Source organism: Stegodyphus dumicola, chromosome 3 (assembly GCF_044657685.1).
Source record: "Stegodyphus dumicola isolate Sdum_Otavi_A_Nest chromosome 3, ASM4465768v1".
NCBI classification, from domain to species: domain Eukaryota; kingdom Metazoa; phylum Arthropoda; class Arachnida; order Araneae; family Eresidae; genus Stegodyphus; species Stegodyphus dumicola.
This window is the reverse complement of record NC_140770.1, coordinates 200,935,701-200,957,609: the sequence shown is the minus strand read 5'-3', so window position 1 is coordinate 200,957,609 and position 21,909 is coordinate 200,935,701. Positions and strand designations below refer to the sequence as shown.

Sequence of the window (21,909 nt, the reverse complement as noted above, 5' to 3'; positions counted from 1 at the left end):
TATATTTGACTGCAGTTGTCTTATTGTTATTGATTATAGTTTTAATACCATTATGAGAAATCACAAATATTTAAGTGCACTATTAAAATTTCTTAGAATACTTGCTGAAATAATTTAATGAATTTTTAAATTTAGAAGAGTTTAATAGAAAATAATATTATTTTAAGCAAAAGTAATAAACTGACCAATGAAAATATTTTTGTACTGTGAATGTGTTCTTGTTTCCTTTATGATATTTGAAATTATGAATTTATATTACATTTGTAAAACATAAAATTTCTCTAATAAACATTCTTACAAATGAATATACAGCAGTAAAATAATTTATACAGCAATTTTGAATGCTGGTTAACTTATTCTCCTGTTGTTTCACTAACATTGTTTAACGGCAAGGAATTTCGTATTATTATTTTAAAATATATTATTCAACTGTGATTTCTAATACACAACATTACTTCCAGAATTTAATAAATAAATATTTTAATTTAATAAAGACAAACACGTAATAATGCTTAGGCACTTTATTTCAATTAGCAGGCTTTTCAATAGTCTGCTAAAATTTCATTCTCTCGGTATATTTAACAATATATTAGAGTCCTTTTATTTGTTTAGGTTAGCCCTGAACAGCCTGGAATCCTCCAAAGGGAGCATTTGGGTACCTTCCGAAGTTAAAGGGTTGAGGCTGGAATTGCTGGTACTGTGGTTGAGCTTGAAATTGAGGTTGAGCTTGATAACTTGGTTGGTATGCAGGTTGGGCTGGAGCACCGACAGCAGGTTGAGAGGCAGAGATGGCTTGTGGTGCCTGAGGTGCTGAACCACCTCCTAAACCGGAAGCTCTAGCTCTTAGAGCTCTGAACTGAGGGTTGGCCTGAACGGCGGCGACAAAGAGGACGCAGATAACAGCGAGTACCTGAAAGAAAATAGTTGGTTTAGATGCTAAAAGGAAATTATCTGTTGAATTTAGATATAAATGCTTTTATAAACAAAATGTATAATTTTCATTGTTTTTTAATTGAAAACTTTATGATTTTTAACTGTAACACAATAAATATAAAAGTTTGTGCTCATAATGAATGCGCTTTTATAAAGTGTCTAAAGAAAAGCACGCAATTCTCAGTTTGGGCCTTTTCTTTAACTAACAATGGATTAACTGACTTATTTACGTATAAGTAAATAATGGTAACAAAATTAAAACATCTACTAAGGTCTAGGGAAGCATACAGCAAGTTAAGACAAGCCACTACATCATTTAGTAAAATTTATACTTGAAGAAATGCTAGTTACTTTCATTTAAAACTTCATGAAATATTGATTCCTTATATGGAAATTTTTAAATAGTTTAAAGCACTTTAATTTTTATTCATTTATAGTATATATTTTACTATCACTCATTATTTTTTAAAAATTTCATATTTAATTTTTAGAACATAATTGTGTAAGCAAATGCAATCTGTTCTCTGTCCTATATTTAGAACGATTTGGGAGCCTAATGATATTAATAGAGTTAATTTAAAATTTTACACTCAGACAATTTAATGATTCTGGGCTGTTCTATTCAAATTCTATTTAATTTGTTAGCTGTTTTATTTTCATGTATATTCTTTTTAATTTCTAAAAAGAATTGAATGAATCAGAAAAGAAAGGTTCAAAATTGAAAAATTTGATGCCAATGGAAACATGTTTATATCCAAGCCATTATTTTCTATGTGTATGATGCAAATACGATTTGCTTAATCGCTTCTTGCAAAATTTGCTTTGACGAAGACGGATACCTCTAGCACATTTCGTCGAAAGGAATAAATTACAGATACATTTCTTCAATTAAAATAATGCACTTAGTTAGCACTTAAAAGTGCTACAAAAAAAATAATGTTCTTCCGAAAATTTAATTTTTCCCTATACATATCTGCAACTTTAGATAAGTTAATTGATAATTGAACAATTATTTAATAACTAAGAAGTAGAGTAATAAACATAATGAACAAGTTTATTTGAAACTATAAATAAAATAGAGTACAACTTGAATTCAATAATTCTTAATCGAACAACATTAAATTAGACGCAGGCATGTTGAACATCTCTTAGTGATATTTCTTAAGGAAACTATTTTATGTATTTAGTTTATCACTCTTGAGCACATAAGAGCTAAATTAAAGGATCTGACTGGTTAAGTCTAAGTAAGGGTTAAATCAGTAAAGGATCTGACTGGTTAAATAAAGGTAATGACTGGTTAAAGGTCTGATCTGGTAAAAGAAAAATATTAAACGGCCATTGACATTTAAGAATCTCAATTCCTGAAAAATCTACTAAGCGCTTTTCAGATACGCACAATCTTTTGCGTTTTAATGCTGCTACGCGTATTAGACAAATACAAAGCAAATAATTATTGCGCCACTTATGATAAGTAAATTACCTCAGTTAATACTTTGTTTGAAAAAGAGTAGCAACGCCTCAGTTTATGACGAGACTCTGATTAGAACAGTAGTTTTAAAATTTTTTTAAAGAAATGAGTTTGTAGTGAAGCGGTTTGTTGCAAGTAATTGAAATAAAATGTTTATGCCTAAAAGAAACTTCTCGTCTGTCAATTTCAAGCGAGCCGTATCATTTGTCTGATTTAATGAGTATCTTTAGTCTAAAGTAATCAACAATAATCGTTATTTTTCCTATCTATGGGTTTTGTACCATATAATGATAAGCGCTCACTCTTCAATTAGGCATTAAAAGAACGAACGAATCAAGAAATATTTTCACTAAATAAGCATTTTTTTTATTAAAATAAATAAGTTTGAAGCAAAATGTTATATCACACAATATTTTGAAGTAATTATTACAATAGAATCTTCATGTTTAATAGAAAATAATAATAACAAGCAATAAAATTAATATTACAAAATGTAAGCGTATTTTGAAAAGTAGAACTCAGTTAGCAAAATCAAAGTAGAAAAAACATGATGTAATTATTTTTCTATTTATTAATTAATTTTAATAAAAATTTATACAAAAAACTTATTTTTAAACCAAAGTTACCCCATAAATATAGAGATAATTTATAGGTTTAACCTTAAGGCAACACTAAAAATTTTAGAGCAATAAAATTGCTGTGCAAAATATGCGTAATTTAGTTAAATGAATTATAGTATTATACTGCTGTTTGATGACAACCAGAAAGCAATTTTTAGTATTATTTTAGATGCATTGAGTTGCATAACTTCTCGAATATAAAAAGTGATATTTATTAAGTGCACATTACGCTGATGATTTAGCTTTTAAATATTTCTTTGAATCTTCTTATAACTTTAGAGCAGCTGTTATGTATATTTAGCTGCTATATAGGTAGATAAAGACATTACTTTGAAATTGTTCTTAACCCAACTTTAAAAAGTAAGTTAAAGCTCATTTTAGTTATTGTCATGTCTCCTATGTATCACTTAGAAAATTAAATTCAAGACTTTTTTGATAATATTATGAACTAGATAAGGAAATTTTAGCTGTTAAGTGCATTTGCCTAAATATTTTTCCCTGAATTATGTTTTTCGTAAATGTATTAAAGCTTATGTATTAAATTCTGCTTGGCTTTAGATTATATATTATGCGAAATTTTATTTTTCTATCTTAACATATATATTTCTTGGATGGAAAAATGTAGGCCAATTTTATAAAATAAATAGTTGTAATATGCAGAAGATTTCCATCCGACTAAATAAGGTGCTAATTATCATCTAGTTAATTTATCATCATACTGTAAGATATCGTTTGCAAATATAGAGACATTAAATATTCGAGTCTTGATCTAGAAAATCTTTAAAGCTCTTATTCAACATGTTTAACAAATACGAAATGAATTTCATTTTTTATTTTTCAAAGTTTCATGCTCTAAAAAAGTGGCAAATTTTTGCCTCCCTTTAAAATCTGCTATACCTTTTAAGAAAATTGGGAATTTCAAAACTTTGGCACCATTTAATTATAATTATTATTCTTGCTATTTGGTAAGGAATAAGTTTTGAATCTTATCAGAAAAAAAGGAAACTGAAATTCAGTCGAATAAAAACACCCTTTGAATTTGAGATAAAATTTCCCACTCTGAATAACTTTTATCTCAATAATAGATAAAATTGTGGCGTGCTGACCACTACGCCACAAAGGCATGCTAAGAAGGGGAGAGAAATATAACATGATAAACATTTATATGGACGAAATTTTGTGATGAATTAAAGGCTTCCAAATAACTTATCAAAAACTGTAAACGTGATTGCATAAGCACAGTTTCATAAATAATTTATATTTTATATACTTTTCCATTATTAAAAGCTACCTCACATATTTAGAATCTTTTAATGAAATTAAGTATAAGTAGTGGATCCAAAGCTGTTCATGAATACAAAATTTCAAAGAAATCATTGAAAGCTCAATAACTGAGATACTCTTACATAAGTTTCAACAACCTCTGTAACCTCCAGATAAAAATTAAGAATTGGTTAGCACTTACCTTCATGTTGAAGAGGGATTGGTAATCTTCCGTTTGAGGATGATAAAGCAAAGAGAACTGGAATGTGTTGACTCCTTGAAAACTCTGAGTATTTATACATCTTCCAAGCACCTTTTACAGTCCAGTTTTGTACCATGTTACACAATTGGCTTAGAGTTGCTCTAGATATGTAACTTCGTAATCTGTATGGATGAGCATTGCGATTAGTGTCTTTTTTAATGAGTGGTCATTATTTTAATGCTAGATCGGATTAAGAGATTTACAATTGTGGTGAAATTTCGAAAGCACTAAAAAAACAAATTCTTTCCTAGAATTTCTGATTAAAAAGTTAAAATGAAAAAAACATGTGTTAACGCTGAGAAAAGATACCACAATCATTTATTTACGATTTTAGTTTTTCGCTGTTTATAAAGGACTATAATTTACTTAAATTTAAATTATATTTAACTCTTTTCTATTTGATTTTCTTCGCATATATCTCAAATAAAAATTAATTAATTTTGTTAAATCCAATGATTGTAGTTCTCTTGATGCAAGAAGAAAACTGTAAATACATTTTTTATGGAAAAAACATAATTTTTTTAAATTCCGGTATGGATAATTAGTTACTTATTGATGCTTTCAATTAATTTTTTCGTCTAATTAATTCATTTGTTTAATTTTTCATTTATTAATTGATTAATTGATCTATTATGCAATCGCAAAATTTGATATTGTTTCAAATTTTAAGTAAAAGAGCATAAAATTTTGAAATATGCATCGCATAAAAGGCTGATTATGATATAGAGACGAGTATTGGCTGATGGAAAATAAGAAATAAGTATTAATACTTAAAGTGTGTTGTGTGTTGTGTTGTGACTTATCTCACGTGTCTGCCAGTAACATCAGAACAAGCCCATGAAATTTATCCTGGCAAGGAGAGAAAGATTGCGCCTGTCGTTGGCAAGAGCAAGATTGAGCCTGTCGTTGGCAAGAGCAAGATTCAGCCTGTCGTTGGCAAGAGCAAGGTTGCGTCTGTCGTTGGCAAGAGCAAGATTGCGTCTGTCGTTGGCAAGAGCCTTTGAGCACCATACAGGTGACAGTAAGACTTCGGTTAGTTCCGCCCCCAATTTTGATGTAAAGAACCCCGAGGGAGGTACGGACCCGAGGTTCTTCCCCCCCTCTTTCCCTATCACCAACCTTTCAAGAGGAGTTTCGCCTCGACATATATTTAGAGTGCTCCCATGTTGCAAAGACACTATATATTTACAAACACCCATGCCTTCTCTGGGATTCTAACCCGGGCCCTTCGCTACAGCAGTAGGCTCCTCATACAGAGTATAATACCGATACTTTTCAGTTGCCTGTATTTTCAAAACTTACCTCAAAGTAAAATATGACTTTATTGATAAGGTTTAACTATGTATAAGCTCGCTAACAGGTGGAGAAAAAGGGATCAGTGATGCGACTGATCTGTAATAAACCATGAAGACATAGACAAAAAACGATATACTTGATACAAGGAAAAAGCGTTCGGGAAAAAATTGCATCAATATCTAATGCAAGCTTTAATTTAAAGTAAATTGCAAACTAATTGAGAAAATGAATATTTATAGGGTATAAAGGAAAAATAAAAGACAGTTCTAGTATCAAGCAGACAAATAAGTGCGGAGATTATAGGGGGGGAAGAAGATTAAAATTATAAGAGATCCTTGAAAATAGTTTGAGGTACATAAATGAGAAACTTGCCAGTGAAACTCTGTTAATAGTATCATCTTTACACAAAAAGTTGAAAAAGGGAGCAAGTAGACTCGGCATGCGTACAGAAAGCTACCTTGGTGTCTTGAGGTTGCTTTGAAATTAAGCAGGAAGATAGGATACAAATAATTTACTTACTTGCTTCATGAACTGAACAAAAAATGGACTTAAAATTCTGTTTGCTTATTGCATTTCTTATAGGAAGCAAAAACACAGCAGATGCGAAATGTGATACGAAGTAATGAACATGTATGCGTAATTATATGTGTATGTAATATGCAAGCTGGTTTAAAAAAGCTTACAAAAATGTAAAGGCAGGTATAGAGGACGGAAAAAAGCAGATTTTATAATGTAATGTGTGCCGGAAATGACTTGCGTAAGTGCTGACACGTAAGGAATGTAAGAACAGGTGAATAAGAAAGACAGGTAAATCAAAAAGAAACAAGCAATTTAAGGATTCGTGTTTTTACAACAACAGCTCTAAAATGGGACCGTGAACAATAATACAAAATTCACAACGACGTTTTGTGAGCTGGCATACATTAGCAAAGATTTCAGACGTTTTATGCAACTTTGCCGGTCCACTAGATCTTCAGTGGATTCAATATCATTTCTGTGGGTATCCGAGCACGTTCGGAGCACTTTTTTTCAAAATGCAGTATAGGTATACTATAAACACATTTTCTCATTTATTATCTACAGAGATTAGTTATGGAATATCAAAATTTAATATATTCTATTATTATGCTGCAAAAAATATTAAATTTACGCGAAATTTTAAGCAAATTTTAAAACAATTTGAAACATTCTATATGAAAAAATATTAAAGTTATATTAAAAAAGTCATATAATAATAAATTACATGCTTTTATCTAGGGAATGACATAGGATTTTAAAGATATCTCAAATAGTAAAAAATTTCAGAATTCTGAAATATTTTTATGAGATTTTCGATAAATTCACGGTCTTATTATTTAAATAACAGGCCACAATTTCAAAAATATTTAATATATAAATATTCTGGTATGTCATTCCCTAGAAAACTATATATTGATTAAGCATACAAAGTTTCATAAAAATTAAATAATAATAATTTGATTTATCGTGCACCAAGTCAGCCAGTTTTTAGAAAAAATAGATTTTGAGAAAAATGCATTTAAAGTTTAAAATGCTTTATATTTATTATTAAATTTTGACCCAGATACCTAAAACTCCCCATATCTATAGCTTATACCTTCCGTTTGTTCAACTTTATCTGTTTTTCTGTTTATATTCAGCCTATTTGTTTTTTTGTGCCAATTTTTACTCTGGGTAGTGAGTGATATTTAGATTTCCTTAATCGCTCCATGTCGAGCTTACTAAATCTCTCAACTACATATTCACCATGTACCTATATAATTTAAATTATTCATACCCATATAATTTAAAATATCTAGTAAGCCTAAAAGCACTCTGTTAAAGTGTATAACAGCTATATATGCCCCCAATTTAAGAGTTTGTAATTCCACAATGGCAACCAACGGTATAAATTTCCAAAAAATGTCATTAAAATTTTGTTTGCATTTTGTGTCTTTTTTTAGAAGCACTTTTAAAAGAGATTCTCATATAGTTTTATATACACTCTGAAGAATATTAATTACATTATTTGGCCAGTCCTTTGGATTTGTTTGTGTACACTCTTCTAACTGATACAGCTCGCTAATATTTACAAAAAATGTCTGGTCCATCTGGGCACTGACCATGTATAAGTAGTTTTGCACTAGAGAAAGTGTGAGAAAATGGACCAATTACAGCAAATATTGTTCCTGATTCTAACATTCATTGTTCCTGATTCTAACTCCATTTTAAAGTTTGTCAATAAATACATCAATAGTGAACGCCGCTGACCCCTCCATCAAGATATTTTTGTTTTCCCTTCAATTTTCTAGCTTTCTAACGGGGCTAATGAATATGACTTCCGCATTCATATTTAGTGACACTACTTAAGTATAAATATTTACGTCACAAATCACTTTCAAAAATATCTCCTGATGATCAGAAACATTTTATTTTTAGTTCACTCGATGGAAATTGCTTTATTAATATTATTCTCCATTTCCTTCGCAACACGTTTCATAAACTTGTTCCTTACGCATTTTCGTGTACAAACATACGACTTCGATTTTTTATGACCCTTTATTATACTTTAAAGTAGAATATTTTTAAAAATAATCAAAGACTAAGATAAATCTAATTGCAGTATGCAATGTGTCGAATCAAATCAAACTCATATGCTAGGGAGGACATAACGCTTTCCACAGGTAATTAATAAAAATATTGCATTTTATTGGAAATAATTTCATGTTGCTGAACAGACTACAGATAAGATTCTATAAATTCCCTCTCTTTAAAAGTCTTTACATTACATTTCAAAGACAACAAATTATTTATATCCATTTCTAGCTCTTTTCAACCCTTTGAATGACACTTTCGGTGATTTATGAAATCATTAATATCTTGGTTTCTAATTAACGTATAAACAAAAGTATACCAGTTTTGGAAAGCTAAATAAACAGTCTGTCCAATGAACGAATAAAAGAAAATTGCCATTTTTTTTGCCAAAATTGGCCTTTTCAACGTGTTCGGATACCTTAACGTGTTTTTAAAAGAAATCCATGTGTGACAAATCTGGTAATGGTGAAGGCCAAGAAACAGGTCCAGGCTGTTCAATACCGTGGGGACCTTAAGTAGCGTTGATGCAATTTTTGATGTTATTGCCGAAGTGAGGTGGCGCTTCATTGTGCTTGAACCACATTCTCGTGCGAACACATGGAGAATCTTTGAAAAAGAGTTCCAAAAAATGGCATGTAGAAAATTTTATGTACAGTTCTGCTAAGTAGCTTGCCAACCAAAACTTTAATGAAGAATCTTTCGTAGTAGGCATGTGATTTGCTATCATGTAGGTTATCATGCGCCAAAGAGGAAATGTGGATGTTAAAAATTATATCTCGAACATGCAAGCGTATCCTTATCAGAGAATAACACGCAAGAACACATATCAAATTTTGCTGCAGCCTGTTGTAAGGTAGGTATGGGAAGATTTAATGCATAAAGGATAAACATCAGGTTTCAAAACCTGCTACTCTCAGCAAATGATATGGGTGTATATCTTCCACACTTAAAGTCTACAAAACGGTTGGCTGTTTCACACCCTATGTACGTCCAGCAACCCTCAGGCTTGTATCAATATGATCTTCAATTGTACGTGTTACAACTTCTTCCATTGCAGGAGTTTTGCGATGACTTTCACTCATCAGGTCACACTTGCAAACATGGAACTGTACGTTCTAGCACAGCTCCCAGTTAATATGCTTGAACAAATGTAAATTCGAGGACCGTTCTCTGCTCCACTTCCATGCACAGCTTCATATATAAAATGCATGTCTTCCAATTCCAAATTTCTTTAGTGAAGTACTTAGGAATGACGATTTACGTTAACTAACCAATTTCACCTGTGGATCTCAGTATGTCGCCCACTACCTTAATACACTGTTTTTGCACACATTTAACATTTTAAAATCTACTTATTTCGGTCCCTTTTACCTTCTTGACATTTTTTGTAAATATTTTAGTAAATAAATTTTGTAAATAAATTAGGTAACAGAACGCGAAGGTACGCGGCACAGCGTTAGTGCAACATTATTCATTTTTCTGAGGATATTTTTGGAATTTTTATTTTTCCTCATTCAAACAAAAATAAATGATAATAAAAAACTGAAAGTTTTCAAATTTTATATTAAGCCCAAATGTGCTTTTTCATCATTTACAGACACATACACGTTTCGAGAGCAATTGAGTTAATGCCACAAAAATAGAAAATCTCGCGTGCTGAAAACAAAAAGGTTTTATTCCCTTTATCACTTCCATATATTTTCTGAGTAGGTTTTATGGAAATAAATGCAAGTATTGTGCAAGTCTATCGTGCTTCTGTTGCTAGTAGAAAGAAATATTGTGTTACTAATACGCATGTATCTATATTTATATATATAGAGAGAAAGAGAGTGTTGCCACTGCTCGCTTTGAAATCGTTGAGTATTTTAATAAAAAAATTCATCAAAGCTTTACAAACTATAAAATAGACAATAAAACAAATTCGGAATTCCAAATCTGTGCTTCCAGGTGCTCATATTCGGACGGAGGGCTACTTTATTCAAAATTTGATGGCTCTAGGTACTGTTGTTTTTTTCACTATGCGAGAAACATACATACGTTCACGAAGAGTTTCTTTATTATTTAATTTCTTTAAATATAACACAGGGTTATAATATTTGGCGGCAATTGTCTGAAAAGTTTGAAAAGTGATTCAGATTTAGCCATTTGGGCTATAAAAAGAGATTGGGTGATAATAATGATGCAGCGTTCTTGTCATTATTTATTATTAGCCCAGAGAAGCGTTAGTTCAGATGAACTAGTATTCTCAAAAAGGTATTTTGCTTTGAAACATTATAGAAGTCAGAATCACTTTTCAGATTGTTGTCACCAAATAGGATCGCCCTGTATCATATTTAAAGGAGTTAAATAATGAAGAATTTGCACGAATGTATGCGTGTTTTTCGCACTGAAAAAAAGGTAACGGTCTCGCATTGAAACAAGGGTGTGAAAACACAACGGTAGTAAAAAACAATACAGTAGTCCTCCACCCTAATATAATACCTGGAAGCCCGAATTTTGAATTTGTTTTATTGTGTATTTCATATTTTATAAAACTTTAACGAATTTTTGATTAACAAACTCGACGATTTCAAAGCGAGTAATGCAACAATTTACAGTGAAAAAAACCTCTTTTATCTCCAGCGTGCAAGGCTGTCTATCGGAAATTCTACAGATAGGCTGTTTTCAAATATTTTTAACCCAAGGGAACATTAGCCCAAATGCTCTCGAAACATATATGTGTATGTAAATGAAAAACGATCCTTTGGGCGTAATATAAAATCTGAAAGCTTTCAGAAGTATAATAATAATAATAATAATAATAATAATCATTTCACTTCCGTATATTTTCTGAGTAGGTCATAAGTTTTATGGAAATAAAATCCTTGTGCAAGACTTCCAAGATTCTTTTATCTAGTAGAAAGAAATTTTATGTTTCTAATGTATATATGTACTATTATATATATATATATAGAGAGAGAGAGAGATAAATAGTATTAACGAACTCCAAGAGCAAATGAAATAATATCCCAAATTATTTAACACAAAATGTACTATAACAATATAATCCAAATCTTTAGGGACGCTAAAATATTACAACTTTAACTTTCAGCGCTTTGATTCAAGATATATTCCTGATATAACGTCGGCATTTTAATAAATCAGTCCTCAATTGCGATGATTCTAAACATTAACTTTGTTTGCACTCCAACGCTAGCACAGTTCTAAAGCAGTTTTATGGATTAGCTTTCAGACAATCCTAATATTCTCAAAATGGGGTCCAAAAATTATTTTTTTATTGCATTCATTCCCAATTTAATAAAAGCGTGCAGACTTCAAAAATGTTTCTTGAAACTGGAAATTCATTTGTGGGAGTATCACTGAAACGATTACAAACCTCTTGAGAAAAAATCGATTTATCACAACACCATATAACTCATAAAAAGGGGCTTCATAAAATGGCGAGTCGCTTATGTTTTGCTTGTAATTAATGAAAGGTTTCATGTGGTATCTATAGTCATTTAGTTTTAGAAAATCATGATGATTTATTTTCCACTGAAAACTATGTAAAGCAGTTCCGTTGTTAATGACGTAACATCTAAATAATTAATTAATGCAACGCGAGAAATTCTTCTAAGATTTTATGCGAAACTTTTGCGAAACCATTTATTCATTCGCAAAACTATGAAAAGTACATTAATTTCACTTTTCCGAATTTTTTTGGTAAAATATTTCCTTCTCTATCGATAAAAACTTCCATTCAATAGCTATCCTCCAAGCAGAAAAAATATTTATCCAGATAACACGTTTTTGATTTCACTAGCCACAGCAATTCCTGTTCAACCTCAAATTTATAGGATGTCACCCACAAAGAGATATGTTATAACACATCGCCTGAAAATCCTGCCGACCATCAAACTGGTACAAATCCTTTCTACAAAGTAGTGCTAATCTTAATTTATGTCTATTTCACACCAAGCTGCAAGGGTAAAGATATAGGCTTTCTTTAAACATTGGCAGATCTGGTTTGTCCTAAATATTTCCTCGTGATATAACGCGTTAGAGTAGTTCAGTTCTTTCAACTAACAATCGACCGGAACCGGATACAAGATGAAGGTATGTTAAAATTTATCAGAATTTCTATATCATCTGTTTATTCAATAAATATTTCATTAATATACATTACAGCACTTAGCATGTAGAAGCATGTAGACTTAAAAAACATAATGTAGAAGTATGCAGACTATGCAAAAGTATGTAGATACGTTGAAGCATGTAGATTTTAAAATCAATTGGAATACAACATTACTTAGATATTGCTTCAGAAATACATTCTCTACATACCTAAAGAAAACAAGAAATCAGCAATATTCTTTCAAGAATGTTTTTACCTTGAAGAAACGATACATTTTTTTGAATTATATGCTCCCTTTTTTAAAATTAACGCCTACAGTTGAACTCTCCTTTGTTTAAAAAAAAGGCTTTTCTATTCGAGGATATTTTAAATGTTTGACAGAATTGCTTGCATCTCTAAGTAAATCAATAAATAAAATAAACGATATTATGTCAAGAAAGCTGAGAAACTATAAGATAACAAGTAATGTAGTTTTTTTAAAGTCAGTTCCTACTTAGGTCTATAAAGAAAAATTTTAAAAATACAAAAAATAATTTTTAAGATATGAAAAAACTGTATTAACATCAAGTGTCATCCATTACAAGTTTAAAAAATGTATTTGAACTCGAATGGATGAAAAAAAAGTATTTTATTAACGATGGAAAATTTGAACAAGCCATAGGGAGAGTGAGTCAATAGTAAGGAATTTAAAAAGTAAATTTAAATTCGTAATAGCTAAGAAAATAGCAGTTTGAAGCGAAATGGTGAAAGCAACTACAGTAAAGTAATATTATTCTTATTTTATGTTTCAAAAGAAAAATTTCGTAGTATAATACAATAATCAGAAAAAAATGGGCAATTTAACGTAAAATTTAAAATTTTAAAAAGAGTGAAATGAAAACAATGATGAACATTCGCTGTATTTGAAGTTTTAGAAATAAAAACGAATAATGTTTAATTCAGCTATTCTAATAACAACAAAATTTTGAAATTTTATTACTGATAAGTGTGATGCGCAGAGTCTGAAACAGTTTTGTGTTCAAAACGTTTAAATGGAAAGCTTCAAATGTTCGTAAGTTATGCTAACGATTTTCACTTGGTGTGGTTCAGGAATTTGATAATATGAACTTTAAAAGTTTTTTGGAATAATGATAAAAAAAAGAAACAATGGTATTTAGTCATGCGTCAGTGTTACCCTGAATGATATTAACAAGGGTGTGTAAGAAAAGGAGGAATATTTTTTTTTTACCTATAGCTGACAAAATTAGCTGTAAAGAAAACTAACACTCTCAGAAATTCAAAACTAAGCACTTGTTTATTTATTTAAGCAAGCAAAATCAACAGGCGGCATGATAATTTTGTCTTTTTTATTCCAACGAATTTAATACTACTGAAGAAGTTATTTCTTTGAAGAGAATAGTGACTATTCGTTTGTATCACAAAATTAATAGATCTAATCACCGCAAGTAAGCAATATTTCTTTATTTTGTAATCCCCTTTTTTATTACTTCTTGATGAAAGACAGAAGTATGTATAACAAAGAATGCAGGAGAAGCATATTTTCCAGAATAATTAAATGCGCTATAAAATTTGATAATTATATTAAATGCTATTCTTCAACTGTATTTTACCTATAAATAATATTTAACATTTGAAATCATGATCAATTTTTATTTTTAAAAATAACATAATGATACAAATTCAGTTCTTGAATGAATAAATCTGAGTATCTGATGTAATAAACCTTCCGATCTTTTAATAACTATGACTAGTAATTTTTTAAAGTAACATAATTGGAACATATTTCAAAGATTTGAATACGTAAAGTTCAATTTCAGTATCCCCTTTTCTTAAATATAAAATCTCGCATTTAAAAACTCAAGACGAGGTTCAAAATTCCAGCATCTTTTAGAATTATGCATAAAAAAGTCTTGAAAACCATTAAATAATCAGGTAGAAAAAGAGGTTTGTATAAAAAATTTCCCTTTTGCAAAAAATTACAAATTTTTAAGGAGAATTTCGGATTGGAAAACCAAAATACGTTAAGCATATTCTAATGTGTTTATGATAGCATTATTGTGTTAGAATTAGTAAAAAAAAATTCTGAAAGTTTAAATAGAATGTAAAGATAACGACATTTTAAATATTGAAAAATATTTATATTGAAAAATTATCGAAATAATTTATATCATAATATATAATACATACGAATTATACAATGATACCTTTCATAATTTAAAATAATAATATTTTTTATATATTTAATTGAGTGCAAGTTCTTTTTCTTTGCATTTCCAAAAGATATTTAGAATGTACATTCCTAAAGTATATTCCAAAAGATATTTGTAAGTATTATAATTTGTATAAATTACAACGTTCTTTGGGGTAAACACTTTCCAAAATTTATTTTTTGTGCAGATCGGTTTTTAAAGGATTAAAAACACAACCAAATTCGAGTTAATCTGGTACGTTCGAAACTATAGGGATGCTGAATTTCGGACTAAAATTCTATATGCTGAAAATTGATTTTTTACCTCCCCGTTATGTGAGTAATGAAAGAAATTGTAGATTGTAATTCTGCAAACATTTAATAAATACAACTTATTAATAAACGTATTCATACATTAATTATATTTAATCAGTTTTTGCTAAAATATTAATTTTTATAAATGCCTTTCACACCCTGCTATTATATTACAGATCTATTTGCATAAGTATGTTATACCTGCTGATGCCTCTTCTAGCATCTTTCTCTTCTTTCTATTCTAGTTCTAATGCTTTCCTTCACATTAATGTAATTTTAAACGCATTTGCTTCTAAATGCGATATTTAGCAAGCTGTTCATTAATTTCTTTCTCATTGTACTAGAATACTTTATGCATTTCAAAATTGAATAAATTTCATAACGTGTACTTAACATTATATATGCTTAAATGGTATTCAAAATATACATTTTAAATATTTTTGCGTGGTTTATCTTTCTTTCTTAACTCCTCTCAGTGCAATACTTTAAAAGAAGATTTTTCAGCTTTTCAGCTTCAAAGTCTCATTAATCAGGCTTACACGAGTACATATTTATCCTTGTAATATAAGACGTTTGTTTATTACTCTAGCCTACATTATGTCTTCTGTGCTGCTTGCTTTTGATTGTGGAATCGATGGCTCAAGAAATGACGATACCGGTGGGCATTAATGGCCAAGATACGTTGACTCGAATAAATATTCAAGACGTAAGTAATATATGAGTTTCTGAAATGTTTTTCAAACCATACTTATAGACCGACAACTTTGAGAATTTTCTGATCTGCGCAAACTTCAGAATGGAGTCTGCTGAGTGGGAGAAAAGCTGAGCTACGTTTTCAAATAATAGTAATAAAAATGTACGAACAATAAAAGTACTGTTAGCTTACGTAATCTGATAAAGCTGCATATGTTACAGCAAAATGCATCCCCACGGCTAGCTATTTGTACAAGGCAAGCTGCGCAGTAAAGATGACATCAAATGTGCAAAATGTTTAAAATAGATGGCTATAGGTAGACTTTCCTTTAAATGTTAACCATAATTATGCTCTTACATTTACAAAATTTCTCGAAATAAAATAGAGAATTTTATGAAAACGTTTTCAGCATCTAGGATAAGCGAGCTTCATAAATACAAAATTTTCTTATTTATATGGGGTATCCTTTAAGAAAAGTCTTTTATATTTTGATAAGAACATCTTGAAAAATCGGTAAGGAACTAATAGGTCTGGGAAATGATGTTGAAAAGTTTGTTATATAGTAACGAGTAATACGAGTGCTATTCGCCCTGATGCGAAATGATTAATTGCCAAAACAAGCTAGTTTTGTTTTGCGGATTTTATTAAATCTATTGGAAATCTCTTAATAATAGGTATTGAAAAATTATTTAATACACTCTCTAATATTTTCATGAAATTGCACGGCAAGTTATGAAATTTTAGGATTTAACTTATTAATATGAAATGAATATTTTACATATTTAAACTTCTGCTCTATGATGATCATATGAAAAATTAGTTTTATATTTGTAAAATATTTCTCTCCTCACTGTTCAAACCGTTTCTGCACAATGCTTTATTTTGAGAAGCTATTTAATTGGAAATACATATATTTAAGGAAATATAATTTGTAGTTAGGGAAAAAAAAGAATTTTTAAAAAATATTAAACAGAGAAATATTTCCCTCTAAATCGCGCTAGTAGGTTCCATAAAATAATAATATAAATAATTGGCTACATGTAACTAAAATTTAATTTTGCAAAATTCAACATTAGGTGGAAAATTTAATTTAGATTGCGTCTAAGACGAACAGAATAAATTTAATGAGTCATTTTGTAGCTTTTATTTACAACTGAAATCTTAAAAAATACGTATGCATCTAATATACTTTCACTGATTTATTTAAACTGCATTGCCATTTTTGAAACATATTATCTATACAGTCTGATGTCATTCGTTTAAGGTTATCAAAACTGCTGTGGACAAAAGCGTAAGCGACGCATATTGAATAAACGTATGTGCCATAGTGCCTTTCTAAACAACATTTTATTGATGTTTATATTCAGATTCTTCAAATGGCAAGGAAATTTCTCTTTAGCTCGTTTGTAAATTGTTACATACATCCCAATAAATTGGACATTTATTGCGATGTAGGTTTAAAAGTACTGAGCAATAACATAACTCTTCTGACGAAATGTAGCCATTATTTATTAAATGAATTCATAGCATTAAAAGTGCTTTTTTAATTTCAGACGCTATATACGGTATGCAAGAAATACATACATTGTGCAATGAAGCTGGAAGAAATCACATACTAAGAGGAAAAATGTAGTAAAATACATTAGAATCCATGGGTAGTTGCGTTTGATGACACTCTAATCAACCTGAAATTTGGAGAAGGAGTATTTTTTCAGCTTTTATGAAACATGTTAGAATAAATTTTCGAACGTAAATCTTTCTACGTTCTACAAGGTGTCTCACTCAAAAGGGGTCCTGGGAAAAGTATGGTGTAAATCTTATAACAAAAGGAAATAAATTCAAATTTCTGCATAACATGCCTTTATATTTGAGAAATGAGAGTGTATTGCAGGAGGTGCTGGAAGTGAGCTCCCTCCACTGTATATACAATTCAACACAATGCTGCATTTTCGTGTATGCAGCTGCCAGAGTATACGTGGTAGAATGATGAAGCATGGTTCCACTTGTCAGGATACGTGAACTAATAAAACGCATGTTGGAGTATTGGCAACGGGCATGCAGCCGTGGAGGAAACCCTTCATTCACAGAAGATGGGCATGTTTTGTGCATTACCACAGCGGTGCATCATCGAGCCAATTTTTTTTACACTACTGTCACTAGTGAAGTGTACCAGACCCTGGTTCATGAATTTGTGAACCAGTTGGATGATGAGGAGCTAACACTTGGCTGGTACCAGCAAGATAGGGCAACATGCCACACATTTATAGCGAATATGAACGCGGTGGAATCACTTTTCAGACTTGATTTTCCTTGAGTTTTTCTAGAGGGTCGCCTTAAAGATAACGCGTACAAGCACAAACCACGTAGGTCAACGATTTGCGTAAGAACGTCCATTGTGAAATCCAAGCAATGACACCCAATACTCTGGCAGCAACACATGCGAACATGCAGTGCCATGTTGAATTTGTGTGTACAAGTAGGGGGAGATCAATTCACCACCTGTTCTAATGAACTTTCATTTTTCAAACATAAAGCTATGTCATGTAAAAATTTGGTTTCATTTCCTTTTATTATAAGACTTTTATCACACTTTTCCCTGGACTCTTTTCGAATGGAACACACTGTATAATGCTAGAGTCGTAAGGTATTTGTAAAATATAAAGTTAGACAAAATTCATCGTTGTGTCAGTATTGGTGTATTGGAAAATTCTGTTTCTAGATACTTCTGCTCTTGAAGAAGAGGATCTTTTGTCCGAATCCCTTGAATAAAATAAAGTTTTCCATAAAATCAAAACCTTTTGCCTTATATTAATCTTCTAGATTGATATATACTTGATAATCTGTTATGTGCTCATTTCAAAAAAACTTTAATTATTGATTTAAATTTTGCTATTGCAGACAGAAGGTAACTACGATGTAGGGTACAATGAAAACCAGTTAACCGGAGGTGCTTCGTTTTACCGCGAGAAAGGCTTCGCCAATGGGACCAGACAAGGCTCCTACGGATACACCACTCGAAATGGTTTGATTCGTATAGTGACGTATGTCGCAGATAAAGATGGTTACCGTGCCGAAGTCCTGACTAATGAACCTGGAATAGAAGCTGTAAACCCATCGAACGTTACAGTCACAAAAGAAAAAGAGCCAGACTCAGAAGCTTTGGCTAGAGGACTTACAGGCTCCGAATCTACAGCTCAGAGTTCAGTAATTTACTCGTCGGCTTCCAATGTGATGAGAAATTACATTCCAGCTTCTCAGTCCCAAGCGCAGCCAGTTTATCCAGGTCTAATTCAGAACGTTGCTCAAGTTCTATTTTCTTCCCCGTATGGGAACTATCAGTATATCATCTAATGTTACTCATAATTAAAGCAAAGAATATGAGAGAAATTTTAAAATTGAGCACAGCATTTAAGCAAACTTTAAAGCAAACTAAAAATTTAAGCAAACTAAAAAGGAGAGGTTACTTTTATAAAATAACTCTCCTTCAAAGAAAGCAGAATAATCCTTTCTAAAAATGAAAATTTAATTTTCTTTTGCCATTAAAATTCTGGAAACTTATTCATTTAGTTTTTTAATTTTTTTCTTTTAATTAAAAAATGATAAAATTACTACGAGCATTATGTAGATATCATGGATTTTACGGAATCTTCATTTACGTACGCATCTATTCATTTTTTATATATTTCTGTTGATATTAAATAATATACCAGTGCAAAACTGAGATATAAAAAAAAACTTATTATTCTAATGCTTATATTAGCTGTAAAATACAGGAAACTACCTCTTTTTTTCTTTTATTTGATTATCCTCATGCCCCTGTTTCAACAGTCAGTAGAATAATATTTTTAGCACATTTTCGAGTACACGCGAGACAATAATCAACTCACGCATATTAATGAGATAATATATTCACGAGATAATAGCCAACCCACGCACGTACATATCACAAAAGTGTTTGCATACACATGTAGTAACTCACCTTATATTTAATCGTTATTTTTCTGATTAATATCCATCCTTCAAGTGATTTTTTTGGGGGGATCATAACGAATCATCATGGGGCTATGGAGTTTATTGAATGTTTATTTTCCTTATTATTCATGAACACAGCACTATGTATGAGCCGTAAAGGTAGCCAAACAAACAGTTTCCTCAAATGCGCAAAGTCACAATAATTTGACAACTTTTCATGGAAATGCGGATAATTAAAAAGTACCAATACCTTTCTACCGTTCTTATGAAATTTAACTAGTATTATATTTTTTAATCTTTCGACGCTTTTCTTACAATAATTTGCAGAAATCTATAAAATGTATCTGTTGTTAATAATATTCAAAATAGAATATTTATTGAAAATGTATTCAAAATTTCCTTTTTGTACAAGATTGCAGTAGCGAAGTATGTTTCTGTCTTATGAATTAAATGTTTTATATTATTATTCTATTAAAATATGGTAAGCTACATAATATTGTAATTTATACGGATACGCAATAAACCATAAGGGCTTTCTCTGTATTTTCTTTTTTATAGTTTTTATCAGTGCATTTTCGCAGACAAAATAACTATTCACAGTATTAAAAGCAGCGTAGAGATCAAATTTTTGAAACAGTTACTATGCTCTTGTTTTTGAGAAATTATCCCAAGCAGCCCCTAATCATGCAATGTTTAATTAATTTTTATTTGACACGAACATAAAAAATAATTTATCGGATTTTGAAAACAATCCAGAGTGAAATAACTTCTGATTTATTTGTACTGAAAAAATCTGAATATGAAATTTTAAAATTATTTCCTGAAACAAATTAAGGGAAACTTCCTTTATTATTATGTAGTATATAAATACAAGGCAATAGTAAAAGAGAATACAAGCACATGAAAGAACTGTTGTTAATAAAATGAATTAAAATATGTTTAATCAATTTTTAAAATAGGAAGAAATATATCTACGATCATCATTGTTTAATCGGTTTTTAAAATAGGAACAAATATATCTATCTAATCTTATCTAGAAATATATAAACGGCGTATAGCTTTCAAGTTAAATGGTTTGGTTTATTATTGAAATGGAACAGTGTTGAAGTAGCTGGATGCCCTTTTAAAAGACGTTTTAATGAAAAATGGCAATTCTAAATATGAGACAAAAAATTACGAAAACCACACCGCATCCAATTAACGTCCTCCTTACGTGAAAAATGATTTTGGATTTAAATTATCAGAATATGGACATTTCAGACGCTCGACTGCTGACGGGTACGATTTCGATATCAAAGGTTCAATATGAAATAACTAAGCTATTAAAGATACATTAATTTAAGTCAATCCAACCTTTTCTGGGCCCCCCGCCCCCTTCACAAGAAAAAAAATTCCAATGGCCCCTTTTTCATAATAGCTAAATTTACCAAATATTAAAATGTGTTGCATGTCATCTATACCAATTTTATCTTTCTATCTGTCTATTAAGAATCACAAATTAGAAATTAATTAAAATGATGATCAAATGTAGTAAAAAGTTTTTTTATTGTAAATTTAAAAATAAACACAAAAACGAGAATAAAAATAATGATGAGATGAATGAGGCTGGTAGAGTTTTAAGAATTTGTTAATGCCGAGTTTCAGTTTCTTTAACATCAATCACAAACTGCCTTGTTCAGTGATGTACAGTCTATTCCTTTTATTAACAGTGAATTAGCTACTACAGTAAACATAAAATTAACCAAATACGATGAAGAGAAAGCAATTAAAAATATCTGCGCTGTTGCCCACAATTCAGAGTAGAGAGACGGTATTTATGTTTGAAGCCAGAACGTTTAGCATCCATTTCTGAATTTGACTTTTAGGTTTTTGTTAGTTGTGAGTTCTACTAGCTAAGTTTAAAGATTCTGCCTTTATCTACATTTGCAAACGGATCTAAAAGGCAAACTTCGTACATTTATGTGTAAAATATCCTGATTTCGTTCTGTAAAATCAGAAGAACGTTCTAAGTGTTGGCAGTAAGTAAGTAAATTTAGCTGTTTTGCAAAGACTGTTTATAATTTAAGGAAGTGACTGTATTCACCAGTACCTAGCTTTCGATGGAACAAAATAAGTTTTCCCATAAAAGCAGATATGACCTGTTTTCGTTACATTACATTCAACTCATCACCTTGCAATTGTAAATTGACTTT

The 21,909-nt window shown here is 30.4% G+C and overlaps 2 protein-coding genes across 2 annotated transcripts; one reads left to right on the top strand and one right to left on the bottom strand.

Moving 5' to 3' along the window:
* Window positions 1-506: 506 nt before the first annotated feature.
* LOC118204079 (uncharacterized) lies at window positions 507-4,637 on the bottom strand. Its single transcript, XM_035376402.2, has 2 exons — window positions 4,487-4,637; window positions 507-910 (listed from the first exon to the last, which is right to left on the bottom strand). The coding sequence occupies exons 1-2, from the start codon at window positions 4,490-4,492 to the stop codon at window positions 614-616; spliced, it is 303 nt and encodes a 100-aa protein (XP_035232293.1). The 5' UTR covers window positions 4,493-4,637; the 3' UTR covers window positions 507-613.
* A 7,736-nt stretch (window positions 4,638-12,373) lies between these two features.
* Window positions 12,374-20,260, top strand: LOC118204074 (uncharacterized). Its single transcript, XM_035376395.2, has 3 exons — window positions 12,374-12,529; window positions 15,641-15,757; window positions 18,644-20,260. Exons 1-3 carry the CDS (start codon window positions 12,524-12,526, stop codon window positions 19,094-19,096), a joined length of 576 nt encoding a protein of 191 aa, XP_035232286.1. The 5' UTR covers window positions 12,374-12,523; the 3' UTR covers window positions 19,097-20,260.
* Window positions 20,261-21,909: the final 1,649 nt, after the last annotated feature.